The sequence below is a fragment of the Heliconius melpomene genome, chromosome 9 (genome assembly GCF_056956725.1).
Source record: "Heliconius melpomene rosina isolate 202511_hmr_F chromosome 9, ASM5695672v1, whole genome shotgun sequence".
NCBI classification, from domain to species: Eukaryota; Metazoa; Arthropoda; class Insecta; order Lepidoptera; family Nymphalidae; genus Heliconius; species Heliconius melpomene.
The window spans coordinates 5,929,317-5,957,153 of record NC_140397.1 but is presented as its reverse complement, the minus strand read 5'-3'; the positions used below and the strand labels follow the sequence as shown (position 1 = coordinate 5,957,153).

At 32.2% G+C, this 27,837-nt stretch overlaps 2 protein-coding genes across 2 annotated transcripts; one reads left to right on the top strand and one right to left on the bottom strand.

Annotated features, from left to right (window-relative positions):
• Positions 1-493: 493 nt before the first annotated feature.
• On the bottom strand, positions 494-12,705 carry SIDL (SIDL trafficking protein particle complex subunit 10). Its single transcript, XM_085190003.1, has 15 exons — positions 12,396-12,705; positions 12,115-12,326; positions 11,618-12,010; positions 11,031-11,330; positions 10,177-10,386; positions 9,248-9,483; positions 8,564-8,746; positions 7,784-8,197; positions 7,231-7,714; positions 6,711-6,893; positions 6,102-6,332; positions 5,380-5,640; positions 5,079-5,160; positions 4,281-4,409; positions 494-3,458 (listed from the first exon to the last, which is right to left on the bottom strand). The coding sequence occupies exons 1-15, from the start codon at positions 12,457-12,459 to the stop codon at positions 3,325-3,327; spliced, it is 3,516 nt and encodes a 1,171-aa protein (XP_085046129.1). The 5' UTR covers positions 12,460-12,705; the 3' UTR covers positions 494-3,324.
• An 851-nt stretch (positions 12,706-13,556) lies between these two features.
• On the top strand, positions 13,557-23,487 carry Med (Smad/Smad4 homolog Medea). Its single transcript, XM_085190194.1, has 14 exons — positions 13,557-13,697; positions 14,073-14,311; positions 14,991-15,165; positions 15,640-15,849; positions 16,097-16,597; positions 16,735-16,854; positions 17,274-17,417; positions 17,602-17,706; positions 17,910-18,040; positions 18,560-18,651; positions 19,020-19,188; positions 19,364-19,490; positions 19,570-19,714; positions 19,940-23,487. The coding sequence occupies exons 2-14, from the start codon at positions 14,075-14,077 to the stop codon at positions 20,007-20,009; spliced, it is 2,226 nt and encodes a 741-aa protein (XP_085046320.1). The 5' UTR covers positions 13,557-13,697; positions 14,073-14,074; the 3' UTR covers positions 20,010-23,487.
• The last annotated feature ends 4,350 nt before the right edge of the window (positions 23,488-27,837 follow it).

Below are 27,837 nucleotides of genomic sequence, written 5' to 3'. Positions count from 1 at the left end.
AATTAAATATTTTACTAAAGGTGTTGCCATAGTTATTAATGAAAGTCGCACGTGAATAGTATCTTCAATGTATTGTTTGTTCTAAAATAAATAATTTAAAATATTACAATTAAATCTTTATAGCTCTTTTTAACTTTTATTAAAAAATATTTTAATTTGAAATAAATAAATATAAAAAATATTAATAATAACAATATTTAGTGTTGCATTCTAATTAAAATTATGACGATTGTAAAAGATTATTAATAATGAAATCAATATTTATGAATGATTAATATTTTCAAATTTTACGTTTAATTGTATATATTAATGCAACTTTTTATAGAAAATTATTTTGTTGCAATAATATTTGTATTTAAAATTAAATTATTTAGCATTCTATTTATAATCTAACACCTATAAGAATAAATCAGCTTTTTGGCTTGGGCAATTGAAAATAAATAATCTTTAACATTAATTAAGGAGGTTTTAATTTATCTAATAAAAAAAAATATGCAAGTAACAATAAACATTTTATTGATAGCCATAGGTATTATACCTTTTAAATAATATAAATACATTCTTCAGTACTTATTATAAATAAGCTTGGATCGAAAATATAGTTATATCAAGAATTTCAAGAGCACGCTTTCATTTGTATCTTCTGAAATCTTCTGCCACATAGATCAAAAAAGTGGAGCCATATTTATAATAATCGCGTTAGAAACTCTTGACATACAATTTATTTTATAACAATTTCAGTTTAACAGTTCGTCAAATATTTACAAGTTTCGCAGAATTACTTGCCAATTATAAAACAAATAATAATGACTTAATCTACTACAACATATATTTAATCTACAATAGTTCTTTTCATTTTCAATAGTTTTACTACTAAATTTCCAAGCTTCTTAGTATAAAGAATAATGAGTATGTTCCATATAAAAATACAATAAGCACAATAATATAATGATTCGATGTTTAAGCTATTTGGGTGACACCTTTGGTTTAGCAAATTAATATTTTAGACATAGTTTTATTAGAATCAATGATTTTCCATGAAATAAAAATATCATACTAGATATTGTCCTTAGAATATAAGTAGCCCAAATCGATCTAAATATTTGTGTTTTTGTTGCTTGATGTAAATTAAATATTATATTTTGCATAAATATTAAAAGCAACATTTACGTAATCAAACTAATTGAACAAACCATTAACAGTTGACTATGAAAGTATGGAAAAAGTCTTTAAGGCGCTCATTAATCAATAACGTTATTAATTACAGTATTTAGTAAATTTAAATTGATATCAAGGCTTGCTAGATATTTTACTTAAATGAAACAAATACCTATATTTAACTAATAATGACCACTTATACAAAAACAAAAAAAAATTGGTGAAATAATACTATTTCAGCACCAAGTATCTAAGAAAAAAATAGACAAGTGTATAGACTAGGATTATAATCATAACAATATGGCGTCGTGTATAAACAATTTAAAGAAATATTATATACACCCCACCCCATTCCTGTCTATAGTAAAAATTGAAAATTGAAAGTCACAAAGCTTAATTAATTAAAAAAATAAATAATATATGGCTTTGCTTGTATACAAAATAAAGAAAGGATCATATTCAATTGTTATTTTGTTTTTTACTGCTTCATTATTATTTTTTATACGGTCAGAATGATTTTAAATATATTGAACCTTTGACATTTTAATAAAAAAATGGGTTATACATAAAATTATAATATATAAGCTACACTAACACTATGACAGATAATTAATGTAATATTGCAAAGGATTATTTTATATACACAAGTTAACATGCTTCTCTATTTTTAATAAGCAAAAAGTAAGATATGTAATAAATGAAACAATACTTGAAAAAAATCTTATTTTCTTAACATAAAAAAGCAATTTTTGCCAAGTATTTTTAAATATAATATATAGATTATATGTACTTATAGAAGTAACTACTGATGAAGCTACACTAAAGATATATAATTATATTTATCACACAGATTTAATGGTCCAACACTTTACATGTAATGAAGTTTATAACAATATAAGAATAAATAATTAGAATTTTTTAGGTGCTTTTAAGGTAAAAATTTAAATTATTTCAAACGAAGCTTTAGAAAGTAACCATTGAACATGGTTTATTATATGAAAAATAAAACCGACAAATATTTATATCGCTAAGAACAAAAGAGTGTGTTTAACATTTATTTAAATAACAAGAAATTAAGAAGCTTTCTTTTACAAATTAGTTAAATGACTATGAAATAAGCAAAATTAATATTAGATTCAAAATTTTACATAAAACCCTATAGTATATATATAATATTTGTATAATTAATATATCTATTTACATTCACTAAAATTAAGAGAGACTTTCCATTTATACACACATTATAATTAATTATGCATTGGTTGTATTTTAAAGCCTGGAAGCTAGCTAGTTAGTTCTTCATATCTCCAATCCTTTATTTAATTTAAAATGAAGATCATGTTAATGTTTGATTAAAAAATTGCACACTTCTATATTAATTTTTCTTTTCTTTAACGAAATAGGCTTTTTGAAGCCTTTAGTTGCTATATGTATAGCAGATCTATACAATAATAACTTAATAACTAAAAAATAATAACTTAATTTGGTATAGGTATGTACCTATACCAAATTAAGTTCCTCTTTCCAGTATAGCTTTTAATTTTATTATTTTACACCATAACACAATGGTAATCCTGTATTTTAGAAATTCAAATAATCTTATTTTATCGCTTAAGTGTTCATGGACAGAGTGTACTTTAGTTATATTATATTAACATCTTAAAGTATTTTTCTAAGAACACTCGTTTTGTCTTTCAATATTTTTATAACCTTTACATACCTTTCACATTTTGTATAGTAAGCTGAGAACTGATCTGCCAGTAACATATGCCTATCTTATCTAATATATATATTGCTTATCCAGACCTTCAAGCATTTGTATTGACATATTTAATATTTGCACCATGACTCAATGGATGTGCTATTACTATTCAATTCAAGAAAAAAAGTAGGTTCTAAGTGGACACATTTATATGAGAGAATGACTTTAATAATGAAACAAAAATATTTTCAGCTCCATTAAATTTAAGTCTTGAGCTAGTTTTAAATAAAACAAAGACACACATTTTCTACACATAGCAGAATAAGCAATGAGAACATAGTGTCAAAACACTCCATTCTTTACTTTTTGCAGACATTGTTATTCAGAACAGAATTCAATGTCACATTTTGCCCAACCTATATTACATAAATAAACATACATACATATTTATGTAATATATGTATTTATACAGTAATATCAACATGTTCTTTAGGAGCTGGCGGTAACACATGCACTTGTTTAGCTTTCCCCGCGTGATACACTTGCCCCGGACTAAATGGCTCCAATCGAGGATGTGCTGATATATCTTTCTTTGGATCTGAAAAATTTAAATAAAGTTTTGAAATAAACGGTCTTTTTTATAGTTTAGGTGCACTGATAATTTGGTTATGTTTTAAAGCACAATTACTAAAAAGCTTTTGTAGTATTTGTGTAGTATTGTTCAGGCAATGCTTTGGTTTTATTTGTGAGAATATTATTCAATTTAATTTTGTTATAAACAATATAATAGCTATGAATAGAAATACAAATCCGAGATTTTAAAAATAACTATTCCAACATTAATAGTTGCTAAGGAATTAAAAAGTAGTTATATATTACAAGATATAACGAAAAAATGTGATATACATATACTTAATATTATTACCCCACCTCTTATTAAAATAGATACTTACAAACTATGTAATATATCTGTTATTTAATCAAATCGGTAAAATTATACAAGAAAATGTAACTGAAACCAACAATAAGCAAATATACATACAAAAATTGTTTTTTTAGAATTGTTTTCAAAAATTCTGGAGAAGGATGTTAAAGATTAAAAGACATTTCTCAACTAAAGTAGTCATTATCAAACTTTATCTATCAGCAAGCTGGGACAGCTTCACACTGTATTCTGCACTTAGTAGGGTAGTCAGAGTGAACCTGGGAACTCAGTGTTAAGATACTTCCCCTCCCCACTTTCATAATTAAAACACACTGATTGTGTGTTGAGTGGCGAATGTTAACGCAACGCTTTGCCTCGTTAACAGCATGAAGAAATTAAAATATTGAATGTTACATTCCTCCAAGTGGGAATCGAACCCACAACCGTAGCTTTAACATATTACATGTTAAAAAATATTTTATTAAAAAAACCCACCTCTAGTATTAGCAGCAATATACTTAGACAGCCTAACGGCAGGCAGCGGCAAGTAACCCGCACCTAGCGGCATTACATCCAGAGACACGCACTGACCTTCTGCAGTGCTAGATTCCATCGTTATTACACCTGGGTATTATTAAATAAGATATATTATATTAAATAAGTTTTTTCTAATAAGTTATACTTATTAGGAAACTTATATAAAATTTAAACGTAGCGCCTCTTTGGAAACAGTCCAAGCGCTCTGACCAACTAAGCCATAGGTTCTTATCGACTTACGTTGAAATTCTTATACGCTTGTTACGATTTATTTTCGTGGTTAGAATCTTTGTAGAGTCTTTCTTAAAAATTTCCGCTATCCAAAGATAATTACTAATAATTTTCATTTATTAAATATTTATAACAATTTTTTCAAGAGTTATTGGCGTTTTGCCTCGACATCACAGTGAAGAAATAAATTTTCCACACGTTATTCCACACTTAGGAAAAGCGTAGCGGGTATATTATTTTCCAAACGTTTTCAAAAAATTATTTATTTTTCTCAGATTTATGTAAATTTTGGAGGTATTGCGTGTTGAGTGGTGAAACTTTACCTCGACACCAAAGCCAAGAAACGGAAATATTAAATATTTCATTTCCTGAGTGGGAATTGAACTCACAACCTTTCGCAATTACAAGTCACACGCTTTTACCCCTACGCCACGCCTAGCCTCTTCTAAGAAAAAAATCATAAGTTTAAATCCCACTACATAATTTTTTAACGTTTTCTATAAAAAATATAACTAATAAACTAACCAGCAGTACGCCCCAGCACCGCCCACATGGTCTGGTCGGCCAGTACTTCGTACATGAGAGACGTATGCTCCGTTTCGTTTACCTGTAAATATATGACTAGGAATAATATTTATTTAAATTTATATTTTCATTTCTTCACTTTGGTGCCAAGGTAAAAAACCAAGACGTTGAATTTCAACACTCAACACGCAATGCGTCCAGAATTTGGGTGAAAGTAGGTAGTGAGTTTCAACAATAGGTTCCCTCTGCCTACTCTGCTATATACGGGGCACAATATGAAGTTGAATAAAAAAATACAAACCCGTTGAACATTAAGCTGTAAACAACACACTTGAGACGCCCTACAAAAGTCCGATCCTTTGCCCGGCTCTAACTTAGTTCTTATCACAAACAGTGTAGTATAATCTTGAATATCAAACGGACACTGGAAATTTCTAGACGTTTCTTCACTAATTAGTCCATATTGCACATTGAAAATAGCTTTCATGGGTCCCGCTTTGACTAATGGGTCCTTTAGTAACTCCCACATGAACGATGCTGTTGTACCATCTGATGCGACTGTCTAAAATTGGAAATTTTTACTTCATTATCTCACGGCCATGGTACAGGGGCATGTCTGACTAAATTTACTATTTTGATTTTCTAGCTCTGGTAAAAGACAAACGGTGTTTTTTTTTTTGGAGCAGTGCCTTTTTTGCTAGTCCTTTGACTGAAAAACAGTGTGTAGTTAAACTAATCAATGGAAAATTGAGAAAGTAAAATTGCATCTTACAAATATTTCAACATAGCTCAATAAGAACGTATGGCTAAAATAATATGGCTAGAGACCCTAAGAGAGCTTAGACGTTATAAATATTAAACAATAGACATGGATTCAACTTACTATGTCTAAAAAATTGTATGTTTATAAATATAATTTGGTTATATTGTATTCATTTGATATATAAAGATCACAGAACATCCTATACTCTATAAAGTATATTAACAGTTATTTTATTTAATCTATAACTTATAAAAACCTACCATATCCCCAGCATTCTTTGGGTTCAAATCCGAAACAGTATTATTGCCATCACAATCTAACTTAGGGTTGCTTAATACAAACTGTACAAAGTGTGCCACAGTAGATTTGGCTGTGACATGAATAAATTTCCTAGTATTTGACGTTAAGAGACGCCATGATACTATCATTGGTGGAGAAAAGTGGAGAGGCACTTCCGTTATTGATTCCCACCAGGGACATGTTAACCATACCTGGAATTGAATAATTTATTTTCTTTAATACATACAGTTTTATAGCTGCAAGCTGTATCTTGCGAATAGCAGGTTAAGCAGAGAAGATGAGAAAGAAGATAAAGAAGAGGCAATGCATAGGAATAGAGTGCCCTTTCCTTTGCACCACCCAACTCTCAATTGCGCGTAGAATCAACGGCGTGCTTTGTCGTATTGCAAGGACTAGAAGATGAAAATAATACATTTTTCATAGTGGGAATCAAACCCACAATCGTCGCGGTTACAGTCAGTTAGGTGCACAATTTTAAGTTAAGATTTCTAAACTTTTGCACATATACTCGGTCATCTACTGCTAACTTGAGGACATCCACGATCGTCGACAGAACTACAAATACTTACAGTGTGTTCAATACTCTTCTCCCTCTTAGGTTGTAACTTCGAGAACAATCTCAAAGGTATTTTAGCAGTTTGAAATGGTCCAATAGGATTTATTGGTATTGATAGCTCCCTTGACATGGGCGAGTCTTCTGCTGTAAATCTTATTAGAAGGCCCGTTGATGTTTTGAGAACGATTGAGGCATTCTGAAATGTGATAAGTAAAAATTATAGTAATAAAATGATATTATGGCGTAGCTTATAAAAATAATTAAGAGGGAACTAGGAAGTTAAGAAAATATATGAATTTTAATTTCTTATTATGAAATATATAGTTCAAAACTGTGTTTTTATTTCGCTCGTCGTCGCTCTGGTGACGAGGCATAGGGCGGCGTTGAGTTCCGCCACTAAACTGTACACCTGAAAGAGGAATGAAGTGACTTCACACAAGGCTTTCTCTCTGCCTACCCTGCTATGATACCGTGCTATGATGGGATACAGCGTCAAGCTGAAAAAAAAACTAAATATTACAAGGATGACAAACCTCCTGTATACAAGAACTGCCGCTAGTGACCACTAATTCCATATCCTGTTCCACACCTGCCACTAAATCCTTCTTCGGTTCCACTTTATTCAAATACACACTGACACCTTGAGTCTTAACTTCATATCCCATTTTACTAGGAATCAGTACATTCGATAAAAATTCCAATTTCGCTTCTATTAATAAAGAAACTTGACCTAATTTAAATTTCCCACATTTCATAGCGACGTATTCAACGGTAACTTCATTTGTACCGGGTTTTAATATAATATCGTTACTTTTAAAGCAAGTTTCATAATTATTTCTTAAAGTTGCCGAAGGTTTTCTATATTTGCTACTATCGGTTCTTCTGAGTGGCATTTTAGTGTTTTGGCACTCTACTGTAGCTTTTTGTAGTGTTTTGTCTTCTTTATAATGTAATTTGGAGGTTATGTTCATTGGATTTAGTAATGGATTTTTGGGTTTAAGATCATCTAGTCTTATGCTGGAAATTAAATTATATTATGACTCAGTTATAATTAGTTATTTTTTTAATTATTTGTTATAAACTTACCTAGTAACTAAAATATTAGATTCGTTTTCACTATCCTCCGTCGTCGCCCTCTTGGGAGAACTACCTACACTAACACTTAAATCAGTCTTATAATTTTTAACTGGCGTTTTCTTCTCTGTTTTCTCTTGAAATATTTCGACACTAATGGCCGCTTTGCATTTTACGTCTTTGGGCATAAAGCTATCAATGAGCAAACGACATTGGACCTTATTCTCAGTGATATAAGCGTCACGTTCGGACGGTAGTAAGGTTGCCGAGATAATTTTGAAGCAATCATTAAGCTCGGTCAATACTGTGTCTTGTTTATTTGCGATATTATCCCTTATAGATTTCAACATTTCTTCGAAATAAAAATTTCTGACTAGAATCTCTAATTCGACAGTACTAGCTATTCTAGCAGAGAGCTTTGTGTACCTGCAAAAAAAGTGAAAAATTGTTTCCTATTATATTCTTTATTTTATACTATGGAATTGTATGTAGAATATTTTTGTATACAATAAATTCCGAAAAAAATATCACTTACAAACACAAAAAAAAAAAAAAATGAAAAATGAGTATTGCGAAATCGGGATCGAGCCCTATGGTTCGGGAAAGTACATATTTAAATTGTTTTCTTTTCCCAGCCCCTATAGGCAAAACGCAGCGTTGACTTCCACCACTCAATACGTAATATCTCAAAAAATGGGAAACGTTAACGCAAAACTAGGTTCCTCACATTATGCGTGACACAGCTATGCGTGAAAAAGCGTGAAGCTACTATTTAACCCAAATATAACAAACCTATCAACATCGTTCATTTTCTTAGCCGCAGCAACCAACTCTAAGCGCGTTTGAGCCGCCAAATCCTTCCACCCTTGTTCTTCGTAGGAACGTAGCGCGTCCATTAAGAATACTACTGCTTTACTAGTTTCACCTAATTCTGAGTAAAACGAGGCTAGATCTCGTCCTATGTGACGGGCAAATCTGCAAAAAAAAAAAATATATATACATACATTAAAGTGATAAACTTATATTTCGATTTCATCGCTTTGGTGTCGATGTAAAACGCGCCGTTGAGTTCCGCAACTGAACACGCAATGTCAAAAATATGATATGCCTAAGCTGAGCTAATTTTTTTGCTAGATTTATAACCAAATCTAAGAAAATCGCATAGTTAAGGCACTCTGCTATACAGCTTAAACAAATTTAGACAAAACAACTGCAAACTTTCAATTATCATTTCCGATTAGTATGAAGAACAAGAAAAAAACATATTAAAGATATGATTATAGTTTTCCTAAATTATTTTCTGATTAAGAACTGAATTTTCATTTTTTTTTTAAATATATAAAAAATAATAACAACTTAAATAATACCACCTTCTGGTCCTTTATTTGGGTTTACCGAACGTGAATAACCTTAGCCAAATATAAAACAATCTAACCAATTTCTTTGTAACAAACTTTAAAAAAAACCAATACCTACCTCAACCTTCCAATATGTTTATACGTTCCCATAGCCAATTCCGCTAACTCCAAGTAATATTGTTGAAAACTATTTTTACTGCATAACGCCTCTTTCAGTCTGTCTGTGGGACTTTGCTGGTTATTCGGCTCACTGTCTCCCATACCAGCTGATAGCATGACCACGAGGTGTAGCTGTTCTGACGTAGGGTCCGCTGATCCTGGGAGAAGACCACAGAGCTTACCTAGTTCGTGTAGCTGTGAAAATGTTGTTCTATTATAATAAAAAAACAGCTTCACGTGTTTTTACGCATATCCAGAGAAAATATAACGTCGAGAAATTTTGGTTGCCACTTTTAGACCATGCCTCGTATTCTTTTACCGGAGCAAGAATATTAAATTTTTGGAAATATAATCAAAACCACAAGTCAGTCTCTTTCTCAATAGTCATTTAATAATAAAATATTATTTATGTATGACTTATTTTATGTTTTTATCAGATTTTCATTTACAAATAGCCTATTATTTGCATTTTTATTTGCATTTACATATGTAGGATATATTTTCCACATATTGTTGAGTTCACAAGGAGAGCTTGCGATAAATCACATTGCTACCTTTCTGCCCAATTACATATAACGTACACGTACGTATGGTTAACAAGTCATGGCCACCCTAAAGTTAGCTGTAGATGATGCACAGAAAAGTATTTAGATTTTTTCCTACCTTTGATAATTTTATTCCCGAGTGAACAATGCGCAAAAGCTTAGACGACCTAACTTCAGGACGGCCACGACATGTTGACTATACAGTATGATTGATGACAACACACTTTGTGAACCCAAATACATTGATAGCCCTTTTTAAATTTGAATCCCACAACAATGAGGCTTACTCACTTACTTTAATAAAAAGCATTTAGATAAAAATCCTTAAACAACATTTACTCACTTTATCCTTAGCATTGTGCAACAAAGGCGCATGCATAGCGGTGCAGGCCTCCAGCGCGCTGTTGGTGGCCGACAGCCGTTCACACGCTCGCAGCGTCTCCGCGCACGCGAGGTGCGCCCAGCACGCAGCCGCGCCCTCCACCGCGTGCGTGTTTAGGAGGGACATCTCTACCAGTGTGTTGTGGACTGTTGTTAGACAACGGGAGGCTATCTGCGGGATAGATTTGAAATTATATATTTTTTTAGCTTTACACTGTATCCCGCACGCAGCAGGGTAGACAATGGGAACCTATATATTACGTCGAAATCGCATGTTACCGATTTCCGTCGGTCGATCTACCAGTATGCACTGACTCACAAAAGGCAAATTTTTGATGTAAGGTTAACTAATTTATAGATTTTTAGCAGCAGCAATGCTGCTCCTAGCAGTAACCAGAAAAATATTTCATAACGCGAGTTTTTCATGAAAATGTTGATTACTTTTTTTTAATAGAATATTTCAAATGTTGAAAAAATAACCCATTTAGCTTAATTATGAATAGAAATTAAACTCATATGATTGTGGCAATTACAGCTCTGTGTGTACACATGAGTGATCATGTCTTAAATAAATGAGTTAATATGTTTCTTCTATATCAATTACTTAAATTATGACCACAGTTTAAAAAAGAAATATAATATAAATTAGAGAATCTTTGTTTGGTATGTAGGTTAAAAAAATTGTAAAAAATCTATTCAATTTGTTACAATATTAGACATTTTTAAACATAACAATAATAATAAATTCTTACACATTAATTTTATTTTTATTAACTATATTATTAAAAAAATATGATAAAAAAATCATGAACTCACCTCCCACGGCTTACAAGTAAGTAATAACATGGCACTTTGTCTTTGAAACAAATAACTCCTAAAGTCTAATAGTGATGCATTTTTCTTAATAATTAAATCTCTTAGGGATTGTGGAACTAATGCTGTCAGTCTTACTGCTTGCCAGGATGTCACTGGTTGTTTAAATGTGTCGAGCCATTTTGGACTCTCTGTTATATTTGAATTGAGTACAAATTGTGAAAACAAGGCGTCTAATTCATCATATTGGACTAGAGCTTCCTCATATAAACCAAGCATTTCTAACACAAATGCTAATTGCTCCTGTAAATAAGTTTTATAATAAAAATTACACATGACTAGCAGTAGTCGCTGTGGTGCATTGGATAACATCTGATTGTCAGTCAGACATTATAACTGAGGGTTCCCCAATTTCTGAAGACATTGTATGTTGAGTGAGTGAATGAAAATAATTTATTATCCTAAGTAGAAATCAAACTCACAACCATCTTGTTTACAATCAGATAAATTTGTACTGTCCCACAAGGCCCTCAATTTTTTTAATACACTAAATAAAGGTGACAAAAACAAGATAACATTATACAACTGACCTGCAAAATAAAATATTTACAGAAATCCCATTCAGGATCATTTCTTTTCTCTCTTTGTTCCCTCATATGTTCTTCAAATCTTATGAGAGCTTTATTATATGCCACTAAAACAAAATGTCTAACTTTTGCAACTAAACCTCGCCATGATTCAGCACTCCGAGCTTCAGATTTTATAGGATTAATAACAGAAATGAACCTATCTTCAGTCTGTTTAACAGCAAACTCTCCTTTAATTTTATCCAAAACTGTAGTTCTTGGTAATAATTTGTTTGTTTTTCTTATATCGTAAGTCTCTACTAACACTATCATCCAATCTGTGATATTGTTTTTTTCTAATTGTTTGAGCCATGTTTCTATGTCCTCTCTGAGAACTGTTTTATAATATTCTATATCCTGAAACATTAGGATATTTAATATGTTACTACCTGTTTTAAATATTACACATTTTTGTATAAAGTTAACATGCTCTGATAATATAAGTAATTTAATAATCTTACCACACAATCTGTCCAATAAATATGGAAAATAGGTCGCTTTAGAAGATTGAGCTCAGATTGAAGTTTATCCTTATTAAACTTTACAAAAGACGCTTCTAAGTAAACAAATTTCGTTATTCGACCATAAGACCTGCGCCACTCACATGAGTCTTGTGGTATAGCTGCTACTAAAGGTGCCTCTAGAGTACAAAATAAGTTCCAATCGCCAGCGCCTACGACCACATAAATAGTTTTTACGAATTTCAAAACATATCAAGACAGTTATACAATATGAAACTTACATGTTACAATTGGTTTATTTGTCATCCCTTCCCGATCAGCTGGTGAGTTATCGACCCCCTTCATTTTTCATTATCATTAAAATATAAATTCATTCGTATAGCACTAAAACACTGTCTAATTAACGACCTAAGTCCACCCACTTTTTTGAATGTTTCGTAAAATATACATGTATGTTTAATATATAAAACAGTAATTAGTTTTTGTAAATATTCCAAAACCTAATAAATTTCAAGCTGTTTTGATTTACAAAAGAAAATATTGAAAAAGGAATTTTGACAAAATTGTCTGTCACTGTCAGCACCTCCACGAATTAAAAATTTTGACGATTGATGATTCGTTTCGTACAACGCAATATTCTAAATAAGTCCTTGGTAATAAATTTTATGAAATATACTTTTGTTTTTTATTTAGATTAAAATATATTTACATATTTTGTTTATTTAGTTATTGCCTTTTTTATATTGTTATAATAGAAACAAAAAAATTCATTAAAATTACTACTTAAGCAATAAGTCTCTGTCGGCTGTTGACTGTTGATAGTTTCAGATTTTATTCTCACTTAAAGATTGAACTATTTTTATTTTCCAGCTCTGTGAACATGACAAGATGGCACGTTTCTCCAACGAATACGTAATGAAAACATTTATTTATCGGAAGGCGAGGCATGGAACTTCGTAAAACTAGGTATCCTCTGCTTATAATCAGACGTGAAGTCTGCTTATAATCTCATCGTGAAATTACATATTTTTCTATTCTTAGCGGGGAACAACATCTTCGAAATGTTATAAATAGATATTTTTCACAAAAGATAGTACTTCCAAAAACCAAATATAGATATTTTTTATCGCTCTTAGCCAAACATTACATGTATTTTTATTCATAATTATATACTTAAAATGTTATTTCGTATCCCACTATTAATATACTTAATAGTAAATACTAAAACGATAAATTACTTAATAGTAAATACTAAAACGTATTTACTATTAAGTAAATTATCTTTTTTTGTAAATTTCTATATACTTAGGTTCACAAAATGTTGAAAATAGTTGATTGATTGATTAAGATTGATTAAAACATTTAGTTTTAATCGATATTTATAATACCACTATGTCATTTGATCTATCGAATGTTTCCTCACTAGTTACTCTATTGCTTATGGATTGTTAAAATGTCGTGTTCTGTTTTGGTATCATCTCGCAATAAAGGAAATTAATTTTCATAATATATACATGATTTAAGAATTATACACTAAGTGCATTACTTATGAAAATTAGTAGTGTTTTTGTTTTAATCACCAGGTAAACATAGAAATAGTTTCGGCTTCGCCCTGCGGCTATTTCACGCAAATGATTATTTTATTTTATTTTCTAATAATCTATTAATTGTTAGATATTATTAATTATAAATGAATTCTTATTTAACGTTATCATGTGAGAAGAGGTCTACCGTTATCGATTTTGTTGAGGACTCGTTGTAATAGTATATTATTATACGAAATTTAAGTAATTATTCAACTGTTATAAATAGATGAGTAATTTGTATATGTTAATTTGTACATTCGTATACATTAAAACTAATATTATGATTATTACATGTATATTTACTAAGTTGTGCAATATTCTTTGGTATAATGAATTATAAGTATGAATTTTCAACAAATATTTTTTTCGTAGTCATGAATACCACAGCCCCGACATCGGCAGACGCCTGCCTAAGTATAGTTCACTCACTGATGTGCCACAGGCAGGGTGGTGAAAGTGAGGGCTTTTCTAAGAGAGCTATTGAATCACTAGTCAAAAAGTTGAAGGAAAAACGAGATGAACTGGATTCTTTGATCACAGCAATCACAACTAATGGTGCACATCCAAGTAAATGTGTTACAATCCAGCGTACATTAGATGGACGTTTACAGGTAACATTTATTATCATTTAGCTTTACACATCAGTCATATATAGTAGGTACGGTAACCTACTCTCTAAAGAGAAATTAAGCAGCTTAGTGGTTAACTGATCACTGCACTATGTCTTACCTGACCAGGGAAGTCGAAATATATTTAGTAATAAATATTACTAAATGGCATGGTTCATGAGAACATTGTGGCAGTAGAAAAGTGACTGAATGTAAATGGGATGGTTATGGGTTCAATATTTACTAAGGAAAATTAATTATTTTCATTCTCAAGTTCTGGTATGATAAAACATGCCATTGGCTTTCCTATTTAAACACACAAGAAATAATAAAATCCATGAAATGTAGTTTATGGATGGCTCTTTCCAGATTGCAAGACACTAAAAATAATAAAATGAATATTATATATTATATTTTATTTATTTCTTTTATTTAGAATATCCGTAATATTTTATTATAATTATATATTATATGTATAACTATTTATTATATGTATATTTATATATTTATTGGATGTATATGTATGTATATTTTACTTCTGCACACCTGCATACTTATTATCCCACATGACAAGGTTGGCTGGGAGAGAATGCTTTTAGCGTTAAGCCCGCCTTTCGTACATTGTTTTTTTGTAATTTTGTGCAATAAAGTATATATAAATAAATAAATATTTCCATTATAGGTTGCAGGTAGAAAAGGGTTCCCACATGTGATATATGCTAGAATTTGGAGATGGCCAGATTTGCACAAGAATGAATTAAAACATGTAAAATTTTGTCAATTTGCTTTTGACCTTAAATGTGATTCTGTATGTGTTAATCCCTATCATTATGAAAGAGTGGTGTCTCCTGGTATTGGTGAGTATCTTACTTGATAGTTTTACCAATGTTGTTATAATTTATATAAGAAATATAAATATTTTGTATTCCCTACATTCTTGGCATTTTCTTTTTTATTTCATAAAATCAATGTCCTACTTAACAACTGGAATGGTATATGTTGATGGTGGAAGCTTGAAGCTGGAAGCTAGATAGAACATGTGGGAATTGAACATAGGATGAATTTTGACATTTTTTCTTTATTAATAAATTCATCAAATGAGTGTCTGTGTATGAAACAAAATTTCTAATTATTAGAAAATAAATAGTTATATTTTTTATGCAAATCAAGAAAAATATTATTTAATCTTATCTAAACATTAGACTGGTGGCACTGATTTAACAATGATAAACATACTGATAAAAAAATATATAATTTGTTGAATGATATGAAATCTAGAAATAGAAAAGTGTTTTATCACAAATGCCATCTCAGAAAATGAATTGTTTTAGATCTCTCAGGACTAACATTGCAGTCAGGACCAAGTAGATTAGTCAAAGATGAGTATACAGCAGGCCTTAGCGGTAATGGCATGGACATGGATACAGGGGAGCTGGTCACCATACAACACCATGCCACTAGTCCAAGACACCATCATTCCACCATACCCCACCATCATCAACAGTTTCAAACAACTAATATTATAATTAATCAAGGGCAAAGTAAGCTGTTAATCATTTTGTTATTTTTGGATTGTCAGTTCAAAGTGACCCAACTATTGAACTATATTAATTGTATGTTTATATTACTTATTTGTTACAATAATCTAAAGACCATAAAAAATCGTAATGAAAATGTTTTGTAAGTCGTATTGTATTGACAGCTTTATATGGTTTGTTTTGTTTTTTCATCGGTGTGTTTAATTTGCGGTGCATGTTAATTTTTCTTTTGCATTTTTCGTTTTGATAGCGCCAGATGGCGTTGCGAATATGTTCTCTGCACATGGACCAAGACCCTTGCGACCTGTAGTACCTATGCCACAAATGGGCCATTCACCTGGTCAAATGATCTCGAACCATACAAATCAAATGCCCGGGACTCCAATGGGGCCTGGGACACCTCAAATGGGGCCGGGTACTCCACAAATGGGGCCAGGTACACCACAAATGGGTCCAGGAACACCTCAAATGGGTCCGGGAACTCCACAAATGGGGCCAGGGACCCCTCAAATGGGGCCAGGAACACCTCAAATGGGTACAAATGTACCTCAAATGGCGTCGCCAAGAATGGCATCAGCCCCTACTCAGATGTCGCCGGGAACTCCTCAAATGCAGAATATGAATCCGGGAATGTCGATACCAAGCCCTCAACAGATGGTATTGGCTCAGCAAAGGGCTATAGCTCCCAAACTGGAACCTCCTGACACAATGGACGCTCGTGCAATGTGGCTGCCAAAGAGAATGAATCATTGTAAGCTTTTATATTTATTTTGCACTTATTTTTTTAAGCTGATCACTGTTTTTATTTTATATGTCCATGTCTCATTATATTGTATTTGTCTTGTTTTTTTTGGTATTTTATTCACAATTAATACTAAAAATTTTCAGCTGCAATGCCAGTGAGTATGTCCCCAGGTGGTACTACCCCTTTACTTGATGGGTCTAATAACACATTTTTTACGAATGAACAAACTGCTACGGACACGCAATTAACGCAAACACTTCCAGGTATGTATTAATAAACTTAGAAAAATATTAATTTAAGTTAATTTTGTATTATTATACAAACAATTGTTTAATTTTCATTTGTTTATTTTGACCTAGTGATACTCGTTTTTTTTTACTACACACTACACTATTCGCGGCTTTTTAATTGCTATCGTTATAAATATAAAAAATGATAAAGCATATCGTAGCGCAATGGCATAGCTTATGTAAACGCGATGATTATGGGTTCGATTCCCACTCAGAGCTATTAATTATATTCGTCTAACTGCTCTTTTAATAGGACAAAACATGGCATTGAATTTCGTCACTTAGACGACGACGAAAGTGAAGGGAGTGTCTTTACACAAATAATGAGAAAAGCAGCTGCAGTTTACAAATAATGAGAAAATAGATAATTATGCTTATTTTTCGTTCTTAAGCGGGTACCCCAGCAGTGTCTCAAGTTTCTTCGGTGCCGGTGACATCGGTATCAGCGATGCCAACGGAGGCGCAAAACGGTTTCCCGGCGACTAGCCCCGCACCACAACAGAGTCCCGTGCCCCATCGTACTCAACACCAACAAGGTATTAAATTAATGTGCTAGTAATAATTTAATTTTTATTTACTTTTATCTTGTTTATTTAAATTCAAGGTAAACAGTGAGTATAATAAACCTAAAAAATGGTACTGAAAGTAATGATTATTATATATTTACTATATATTTAAACATTCTAAACAAAAAATAAAATTTGTGTAATAATATCACAGGTACATGGACCGGAAACAATACTCTAACATATACTCAGAGTTTAGCGCCGCCGCCAGCCGCGCCTCCGGTGCCGGTTGATGCGCCGGCACACCATCACCACTATTGTTAGTATTTTTTGTTGTTTTTATGTAATTTTTTAAGTGAAGTCATGTTTTTATAGTCTTTTTATGTGGGAAATAATACTTTCCTTAATCCAATAATGTGCCAATTGTTGATACATTTTTTTAATTTATTGTTTGTGCCCTGCATCAAGACATCTTTAATATACACTTAAATAAATTACAAACCATCCTGTACTTGTTTGTAGATAATGGTAACCCTGGAGGTCTGTTATCAAGTCAACCAGCCCCCGAGTACTGGTGCTCGGTGGCATACTTCGAATTGGACACTCAAGTTGGGGAGACCTTTAAAGTGCCATCGAGCAGACCTAATGTCACTGTGAGTATGTAGATTGTAGATTTTTTTATTATTTTTTAATATTTCCTGCTGCATCCCGTATATACCAGGGAAGGCAGAGAGAATTTAGGATTAAGATAATCTGTTTTCTGCATTATGTCTGCATTTGAGACACTCAAAATATTGAGTGGCTGAATTCCATGCCACACAAAATAATATATTATTTATCTTAATATTAAATACTAGCAAGGTATTCCTCATTCACGCTGTATCCCGCACATAGCACGGTAGGCAGAGAGGGATCCTGTGAACCTAGTGCAACACACTTTGTTCCCATTAGGACTTCCATTCCATACTTTCTATGTGTTTCAATTCTGGAGGCATTGCATATTGAGTGGCGGAACTCAACGCCGTACTTTGCCTCGTTACCAGTGCGAGGAAATAGATCCTCCAAGGGAATTGAATTGAACCCACATTTTTCTTTTTGTTTACAGTCACATGCTTGTGTCCCTGTGACATGACTGGATGCAACTCTTATTTTTTAATATTTTCATTTTCCAGGTGGATGGATACGTGGACCCGTCAGGTGGTAACAGATTCTGTTTAGGAGCTCTCAGCAATGTTCACAGAACAGAGCAGAGTGAGCGTGCCAGGTCAGTATTTTTATTTTTTTCATTTTATTTTTATGACACATTTACATAATTATTAAGAATTAAGAATTCAACGTGACACTGGCGAAGTGATTAGTGCTGAATTGGCACGCTCGGAACGCCATAAATAAAGAGCAACAACAACAAGAATTAAGAATAGCAAAAAATATGTATCATCAATCTGTTGAACAAAAATGTATATTCATAAAATTGTTTTCTACATAAAATCAAAGTGTTCACCTCTTCATAAGCAAATGTATTGCTTGTAGTTGTTTTCTTACGTTGATACTTAAAGATTTTTACAAACGTATATATAAAAAAATTGGGAGGACAGTAGTGGATGTGTAACATTGTTGGTGGGTGTGTCGCAGGCTGCACATCGGCAAGGGCGTGCAGCTGGACCTGCGCGGCGAGGGCGACGTGTGGCTGCGCTGCCTGTCCGACCACTCCGTGTTCGTGCAGTCCTACTACCTGGACCGCGAGGCCGGCCGCGCGCCCGGCGACGCCGTGCACAAGATATACCCCTCCGCCTGCATCAAGGTATTGTACTCGACTGTTTTTTTTTGTAATAGTACATATAATGCACTGTATAATGAAGAATATTGTGAAATAGGAAACTGAAAGAAGAAAGACTGAAAAGTTTTTATTTATCGTAATCATAACAAAGGATGATTACTGAATCAGTTCCTAAAATGTCCTGATGTATGGTTTCCAGGTGTTCGACCTGCGCCAGTGTCACCGCCAGATGCAGACACAGGCGGCCACGGCGCAGGCGGCGGCGGCGGCGCAGGCGGCGGCCGTGGCCGGACACATACAGCCCGCGCACCCCGGCATGAACAAATGTATGAATGGTGTTGTTTTTGGATTATATACTGTGCTGCATCACTAACAAATAATATTTCAACAAAATCCAATTTGCAGGTCTGTCAGCGGCGGCCGGCATAGGCGTGGACGATCTGCGCCGTCTGTGCATAGTGCGTCTCTCGTTCGTGAAGGGCTGGGGACCGGACTACCCTCGCACTTCCATTAAGGAGACGCCGTGCTGGGTGGAAGTGCATTTACATAGGTGGGTGGGCCTATAATACTATATAATCATATTTATATAGAAAACGTATAAAAATTTAAATAGCGCCCTGTGGCTATTAATTGACATTGACATGACATTGATAAGTTACAAAAAGCTATAAAAACGAGTTAGCATTTTAGTAAATTATCAGTAATAGTAGTTATCAAAACGATCTTTGAATAAAGAATTATTTTGAATTCGAATTATATCGTAAATAAATTCCAGGGCACTTCAACTGCTAGACGAAGTATTACACACAATGCCGATCGACGGTCCTCGGACTAACATCGAGTAGGAGTTGATAGGCTTCTTTTGAGGCCTTCGAGCGACATCGCACCGCCTGGCCTGGCACCACTCGCTGTTACCTTACCTGTACCCCCTGTTACCCTTACTTACCCCACGGTCACCCGTCACCCCCGCGATCCTCGTGTGCTCTACACGCGCGGCCATTGAAACGCTTGTACGGGCGTTTTTTACGGCAACGCTCGGTGTGGTCGCGCGGATAGCGCGTTTTTTTAATAGTTTTGCTAGATTTTGTTAGGTTATTTTTGGTTGTGTGAGGTGTTTAAGTATTATTTATGTGTGATTTTGATTTATTTTAACTTTTTTTTCTAGTTCTTGTGCCTTTTGTCAACGTTAGAAAAAAACAGTATGTGGTAGCTGGTTACTTCCATTTCTTAAAAAATATTATTTGATTTGATAATACTGTGGCAGCAAATTAAAAAAAAAAATTATTATGCTTATACATAATAATTAAACACTTTCGAGCAGGTTTAAGCTTATGGATTTTTAAATTCTATATATACATTTTAATTACTATGTAATTTCCGTTTTTTTCCCGAATAATCCCAATCCTATTATAGACACTTGTGAAGCGAGTGCAAAAATGGACCTTAGTGCTAAAAAATAAGATTGGTGTCGATACCAGGCTAAATGTGCAAGTTTGTTTAGTAAAGGGCAAGTGAAATGTGATAGTCGGATACAAAATGGGATTTTTTAAAAATTTTAACTGTAATACAGTTGTCATAGTTATGTATTTATTATAGATATACAATCGGTTTTATATTAGATCGATTTTAATATATATTGTGAAAGCTTGAGAAATCGTTTTTAATCTGTAATGTGCACTTTATTTCAAATACTGACATTTGACAGCTATGACAACTGCACCACAGTGTTGCCATATTATTAGCATTTATAAATTTGTTAATTATTTTTATGTTAGCATAGCTTTTGGCTTTTGTCTTCCAAATTTTCGTTTTTCGTCTTCCGTTGCTAAATTGTTATGTATTGGTTTGATTAGAAATGTTAGTTTATGGTTGGAAACAAACATTGCACATTGTATAATGGCGCATTCGCTCGCGTTTAAATAAAAAGGTGAACTATTAATTATTGTCTTGTAACCGACTAGTTTACTATAATATACTATTCTATACTTATACTATAAGCGTGACAGTATTGAGAATCAACTAAAGAAAATGTTATGAATTAAAATGGATCTCAATATAAATATTTTTCACAAATCCTAATTGAATTAATAAAATAGTAATTAAGTAATATTAGTGATATAATAGTATATCGAATTGTATGCACGACGCCGTCTTTGCTTTTCTCTAAGTATGGGCCGTTTCTCGTAACTTTTTATATTTATATTTAAAATACTTTGGTTGTGTAAAATGACCAAATACTTAAATAATATGAGTGAATAGCTTCTTTTTAGCTTGCTTTCCATTCTATATCTTATCGTGTAAACAATTCGATATTGTACATCTAAATATATATACATGTAAATATAAATTCGACAAATTTGTCCATCTGTTTGCACACATTTGTCGATTTATATGAAACTACGAATTTTAGTGACAGCGATACCAAAATAAGGCATTTTTTTTTAAGAATTTAGAATAAAAACACAAGACATAATTATAGTTCAACTTGAAAGAAGCCAAATAGGAATTAGCTTTGGTTAAGTATAAAATATGTTTATACAGTAACTTATAATATTTAGTTTTAATGCTATGTCTAAGATGTTTGATATCAGTGCGTTGGGAAGGCTGTATTTTGTTAGTTGGATGTGCCTGAACTATGGTGTTGTATGTGTCATACATTTTATTTTCTTTATATTTCAATGTTATGCTTAAAATTAATTTATTTTTAAAAATGTATTTTATGCCTAATTAATTTGTATATAAAAAAAGATCCGACATCATATAAAAAAAATGTTTTTATTTATTCTTTAAATGATATAAAAAAAAAGTGTTTTGTAATGTGTATGATATATACAATTTCATTGTATTAAAAGATGATCTGTGATGTGCTAGCAAAAGGTAATTAAATAAGGGACGCGCACTCAGCTTGTTATGGATTGTAATATTATTAATAATAATATTGTGTGAACGTAATTTTACTATTAATAAGAAAAAAATGACATATTTTGTGTACGAGAGTAAATGTCTAAGATGTTATTAATGTATGTCGATTTTGTAGTGTTTTTTATAATTTCATATTATTATTTGACGCCATTAATTTTTTTCATTTGTTTCGCTTTATTTTATTATTTTTTATTATTACATTTGGCAGTTTAATATATTTATAATGCTGTTGGTGTGTTAGAATTTTTTCAATTATATTCATTTTTTTTATAAATATATTATTTTTTAAAAAGATTTTCATGTTTTAGACGTAAAACTTTTTATGATGTTTTTTTTTCTGTCTCATTTTATGTAACGCATAGTTTATTTTAATATCGCCATTCTCTTTAGGTCGACCATCACAAAATATTTTATTTATTGTTTGTTTTTATAATTTGCATTTCTCCCAACATTACGATTGTTACCAAATCCGTTTTGAAAATTTTTGAATGCTAGTTTTGTATATAGTACAAGTATTGATTAAGATATATTTCTTTTTTCACCTTTTTTCCACTTGTCGTGGCTCGTGTGCCTGTGCGTTTGTGTATCGGTGTTTAATAACAACCGTTTCTCTTTAATGGAGTCTTCAGAAAATTTAATAATTAATCGAAAATACCTCACTATAGTGATCAAAAAAAGGATTGTAAGGGTTTTTTCTAGATTTTAATATGCGGTAAGGTTTTTTAATGATGTTGATGTTTTGAAATGATATTTGACAAATTCTACATGCCACAGTTGTATGGCTCTCGGTTTATCGCACTGTTTTTCAATATATTATGGTGGATTTGTAAAATACAAACGATTTGCATTTTTTTTTTCGTACTTTTTTTTGGATTTGCATTAGAAAGCCTTATAATTCTACCTCTCAGTTTTTTTGATCTTTAAATTAATTAACAAAACAAGCTTGATATTAGTGTACAGATGTTAGTATACTTGCTATGGTTGTGATTTAAATAATTTTGTTTTTTTTTAAATGTTGACTCATTAGAACTTTTTTATTATTATTATACAGCGTGTTGTATTTTACAAATCGCCACAAAAAATATTAATATATCAGCTATACGTTCTGTAACAGTGTGCCATTGGATATTATAGATTATAAAAAGTTTGGTATTGTTAAAGGAACATCGTGAGATTTTAAAGATGTTTGTTAATGGCAAATTTGATTAATTTAATGTCGCAAAGCGATAGTCTACAGACCAGCGGATAGACGGATGTATATACGTACTTGTGTATGTATTTACTTGCAGTTTTATGTATTATCTCATGTTTTAAGCCGCACACGGTGTAACGTAGCCTTAAGTATAGTTAAGAGTGACTATGAAATATGAAAGAAATGAATATAAAGGTTATTCCTCTAAGTGTAGTTTTATTTATTTTGTTTGTTTTTTTTTTGTTTTCATTTTGATTTTGTATTCGCGTTTCAATTTATATACTCATGGCGGATTTTCAATGGGTTTGTAGCTTATTTATTTACAATGGTGTATTTTAAAACACGCGTTAAGTTTATTTGGTATTATTTTAGATATAAGAATATAATATTTCTATAGCATAATCACTTAATATTTAAAAAAAATTAAGAATATCTTATTTTCTTATAAAAATACATATATATATTTTTATAGTTTTTAGGCTAAAGTTCTATAACAGATCTAGACAGACAGAAGTTTCTTTGTCTAAGAAATAGTGAAACGATCAGTTCTTATAATACACGTCTCGCGCTCACGGCCGGTACAAATATTTGGCTCCCGCGCATTCGTCGGCACCATTCCAAATAATTTGTTGGCACTTTTCTCTTTTATTTGTCTAAACTACTAAATGTAGTGGTCATTGCTCGATGATATGTAATATCGATTAGGCATATTGATATACGAGGCCGTAGTGACTTATTGCGACGGTGGCTGTTAACGCAGCGGTCGTGAGTTCGATTCTATTCGAAATGCTACTTTTTTAAAATTTCATTCTTGCTCTTGTAAGATAAAGTGCGTTAGATTTCCGCTAAACGAGACGTAATATGTCGTATTTAGGTGTAAAGCTGAGGAAGGAGTGTTTTGATTCTCTGTTTACTGCCATGTGTATATTGATTTTGCAATTGTCGCTGTCATATTTTTTTTGTTTAATTTTATTTTACAGAGAAGTAAGAAGGGTAGTGCCGTAAGAAAATACTACGTTCTCCACGTTTGAATTTGTCACACACGTCACATTTAAAAAAAACTTAAGTAAATGAGCATCGAATATATTCCAAAAATTTATTTGTGTAATTTAATACTAAAACGTATTGAATTTTGATTTTATTGGATTAATTCATGCAAAGAAAGTTTACGTTAGTCCGTATAATATTTATAGGTGAGGTCAGAGCGGCGCGGGCGCAGCGGGAATATTCCGAAATACTCGCATGCCTTATTTTTAGCCGCGAGGCTGACCCTGTTTACATTTTGTTTAGCTATCGTCTTACTTTTCAGTTTCTTAAAGACATTACAACCTTAACGCAGAGAAAGAAAATAAAATTCAAATTTACTATACAATAAGATAAGATACAATAAACCTTAAATTTAATATATTAAAATATCTAAGAAAATAAATATAGCTAGTTTATTTATTTTATAATCTTATTCAAAATTATAATAGATATCAACATTTAATAAATTATAAGTACCTACAATTGATACTCAAGATTCCAAACCCAATGTCGTTCCAACCTTGCCCCAGCTCGACGTGGGAAGAACACCGCATTGGCGACGTCCTAGAGAATATTTCCGGTACTATAATAATAATATTTTATAAAATACTATGTTTTATCCGTGACTTCGCCCCCATTTCCATAGACAAATGGAAGTAACTAAGAATTGTGTATGATACTCGTAGAAGGCACATCCTAAGTGACCGACAAAAATCCCCCAATCAAGCCTCCACTAATCCGGCATATCAAATACAAAAATAAATATCGAAACCAATGGTAGGTTAAAGTTCTTTGTAATTCCTTAGAAATACACAACAATAGCAGTTTTTATTAATTAAGTTTGGATTTTTAAAAGGTGCATATTATACCTTTATAATTCAGACGATCGATGTTAAAGTAAAAGCTTTATTATTTTTCTTCTAACACCAGCGCGTCTATCTCCACTTCAAAGGCTGGCAAGGCACCTGTAGCTCCTCTGGTGTTGCACGGGGTCGTGGGCGGCGGTGATCACCATCTGGTGACCCGAACGCTCGTTTGCCTTGTCTTTTTTCCATAAAAAAAAATCAATTGACAAATAATATTTTGATAACAATTAATTATATGACGTCTCTAATGCAGTCTACACTTAATTCGATTGTCTTGAATAACTATAGAAGTTATTGGGTTAAGGAGATCTTTTGATGGACTTATTTATTGTTATAAACAGATATTGCTCTAGGTACCGTAGGTAGGGTACTGTACGTGTAGTGTTGTAGTGGGTTCGATCCCCACTCAAGGAAGTGAAATATTTTATATTATCATTTCTTCGCTCTGGTAAAAGCTGGTAATTAAGCGGAAAATGAGAACCGGAGTGTCCTAACACTTAGTTCTCAGGTTCCTTCTCCTCATCTACATATGTGCGGGGTTTTTTTTAGCTTCACGCTGTATGCGTGAAGCTAAAAAAAACCATTACGTATGTAGATTCAAATATTTTGTAATTGCACAATGACGTTATTTGAATAATTTTAGAAATTTAAAAAACATCATCTTGTCATTAAACTCGTAATAAATCTAAAATAAACGCGAGAACGTTTTAAAGCTGCCACAGAGACGGGTGGATATCTAAATTTTCTCCGGAAATAGCAGTTGGCACACTCAAGGCTTCTCATGTTTTGTGACTCACTTCTCCATTCCGTTACCTATGGCTGTGCACCTTAGCTATAGTTAAATATAAACTAGTTCTACTTGTTTAGAAATCGTATAAAAAATTTGGTTTTTAGATCTGTCCCAATTGACATCTATAAACAGAATATTTGCTCGTCATTCCAAAAGAATAGATTATTTTGATGAAAGCTAAAATCAGCTTCCCGTTGTATCCCGCACACATCAGGGTAGGCAGAGGGAATATAGTGTTAAGACACTCCGTTCCGCATTTTCTGCCGAATTCTGGAGGCATTGCGTGTTGAGTGGCAGAACAACGCCGCTTTGCCTCGACGCCAGAGCGAAGGAATGGAAATATAAACCTAAATAAATATTTCACTTCCTCGAGTGGGGATCGAACCTACAACCATCGCGTTACAGCCACACCCTTGTGCCACTGCGCCACAGCCTCTACACTCTTTATATTTTTTTAAAAACTTAGTGTTTTATATAGCTGAAGCAACTCAAGGTTATTCATTATTATTCTTGAAAATCTTCTTCAGGTAACCTGTAGCCTACCTGTTTATATGACGTTGAACACCGGCCAAATTCTTGCAGCAAGGTTGCACACGCGTGCTTATAGGTACATAGTATATTGGATATCAAACGCTATAAATGTATTTAGGTATATGAATTAGTGGAAATTGTTGGAATATTACTCAAATTTATATAAATTTCTAGGTTTTTTATTTGAAATCAAAGTGTTTTAAAGATTTTAATAATCAAGATTTGAATAATAATGTTTAACGTTAAAAAATAATTTGAATTGCAATTTAAAAACCTGTTAAGAGCGAGTCGGATTCGCCTATTAAAGCTTTCGTTCTAATTTCAGGACTGTAGGGCAACGGAAAGTACAACTCATAAATGTTGACAAACTCAAATTTGCGGGTATGTGCACTCATTTTGTATGACATGAACTACAAATTAATACTTTTTTCTATTAAATAGCTAAAAAAATACACTTTCGATTTTTTTCCGTTATTTATATTGTATTTTTTTCTTTGTGCTAAATTTCATAACTACGAGAAGTATTCTATAAATTTGGATTTTTTTGAAGTTTATATGTATATTTTGTATCTTCTGATTGCGTTGACTTAAAAGCTTGATTTATTCTGTGCTCCAAAGACCATAGACCTAGAATTTAATATTTATTTCAGGTTGATACCTCCTTGTGAACTTGAGAAAAATTGTCTTATCGACGACGACTTGAGAGACGAAAAACAAAATGGTCCTTTAAGGGTTCCGTATTTACCATTTGAGGTACGGAACACTATTTTATTGATAGCAAAAACAAAACAAAAACCATAAAAACATACAATACAAGCATATATCCATGCAAATGATCGTAACTATTGATTAATTGCTTTTAAAACTGATGAAGGTATTCAACTACCTAGATTCCATTAGGAGAATCATAGCTTATAAATAAACTATACAATTAAAATAGGTCATGAATCATTCGTATAATATTTATTTTGAGACGAGAAATAATGATAGGTTCTCTTCTATATCTTCTATAAATAACATTTGCAGGCGCGAGGCCATTTTGTATTTTTTTTACATGAAATTGAAGGTTGTGAATTAAGAAACCCTGATTCGTAATGAGTGGTGAGACCGACCAGTGAGTGTGTGTCCCAAATAAAACTATTTGCCAATTTAGTGATGTTGTTGTTTTATCGATATAATGTTGTTTTATTGTAATGACTAGCCCGCGCGGCTTCGCCCGCTTGTGCTATACGAATATTTGTTTAATATATTATTTAAGTGTCCTTTCCTGTTTACCTTTTCTGGGTAGCAATTATATAGTCTTTACGATAACGTACCCAGGATCTCTAAACTCAAGAGACAAAGTC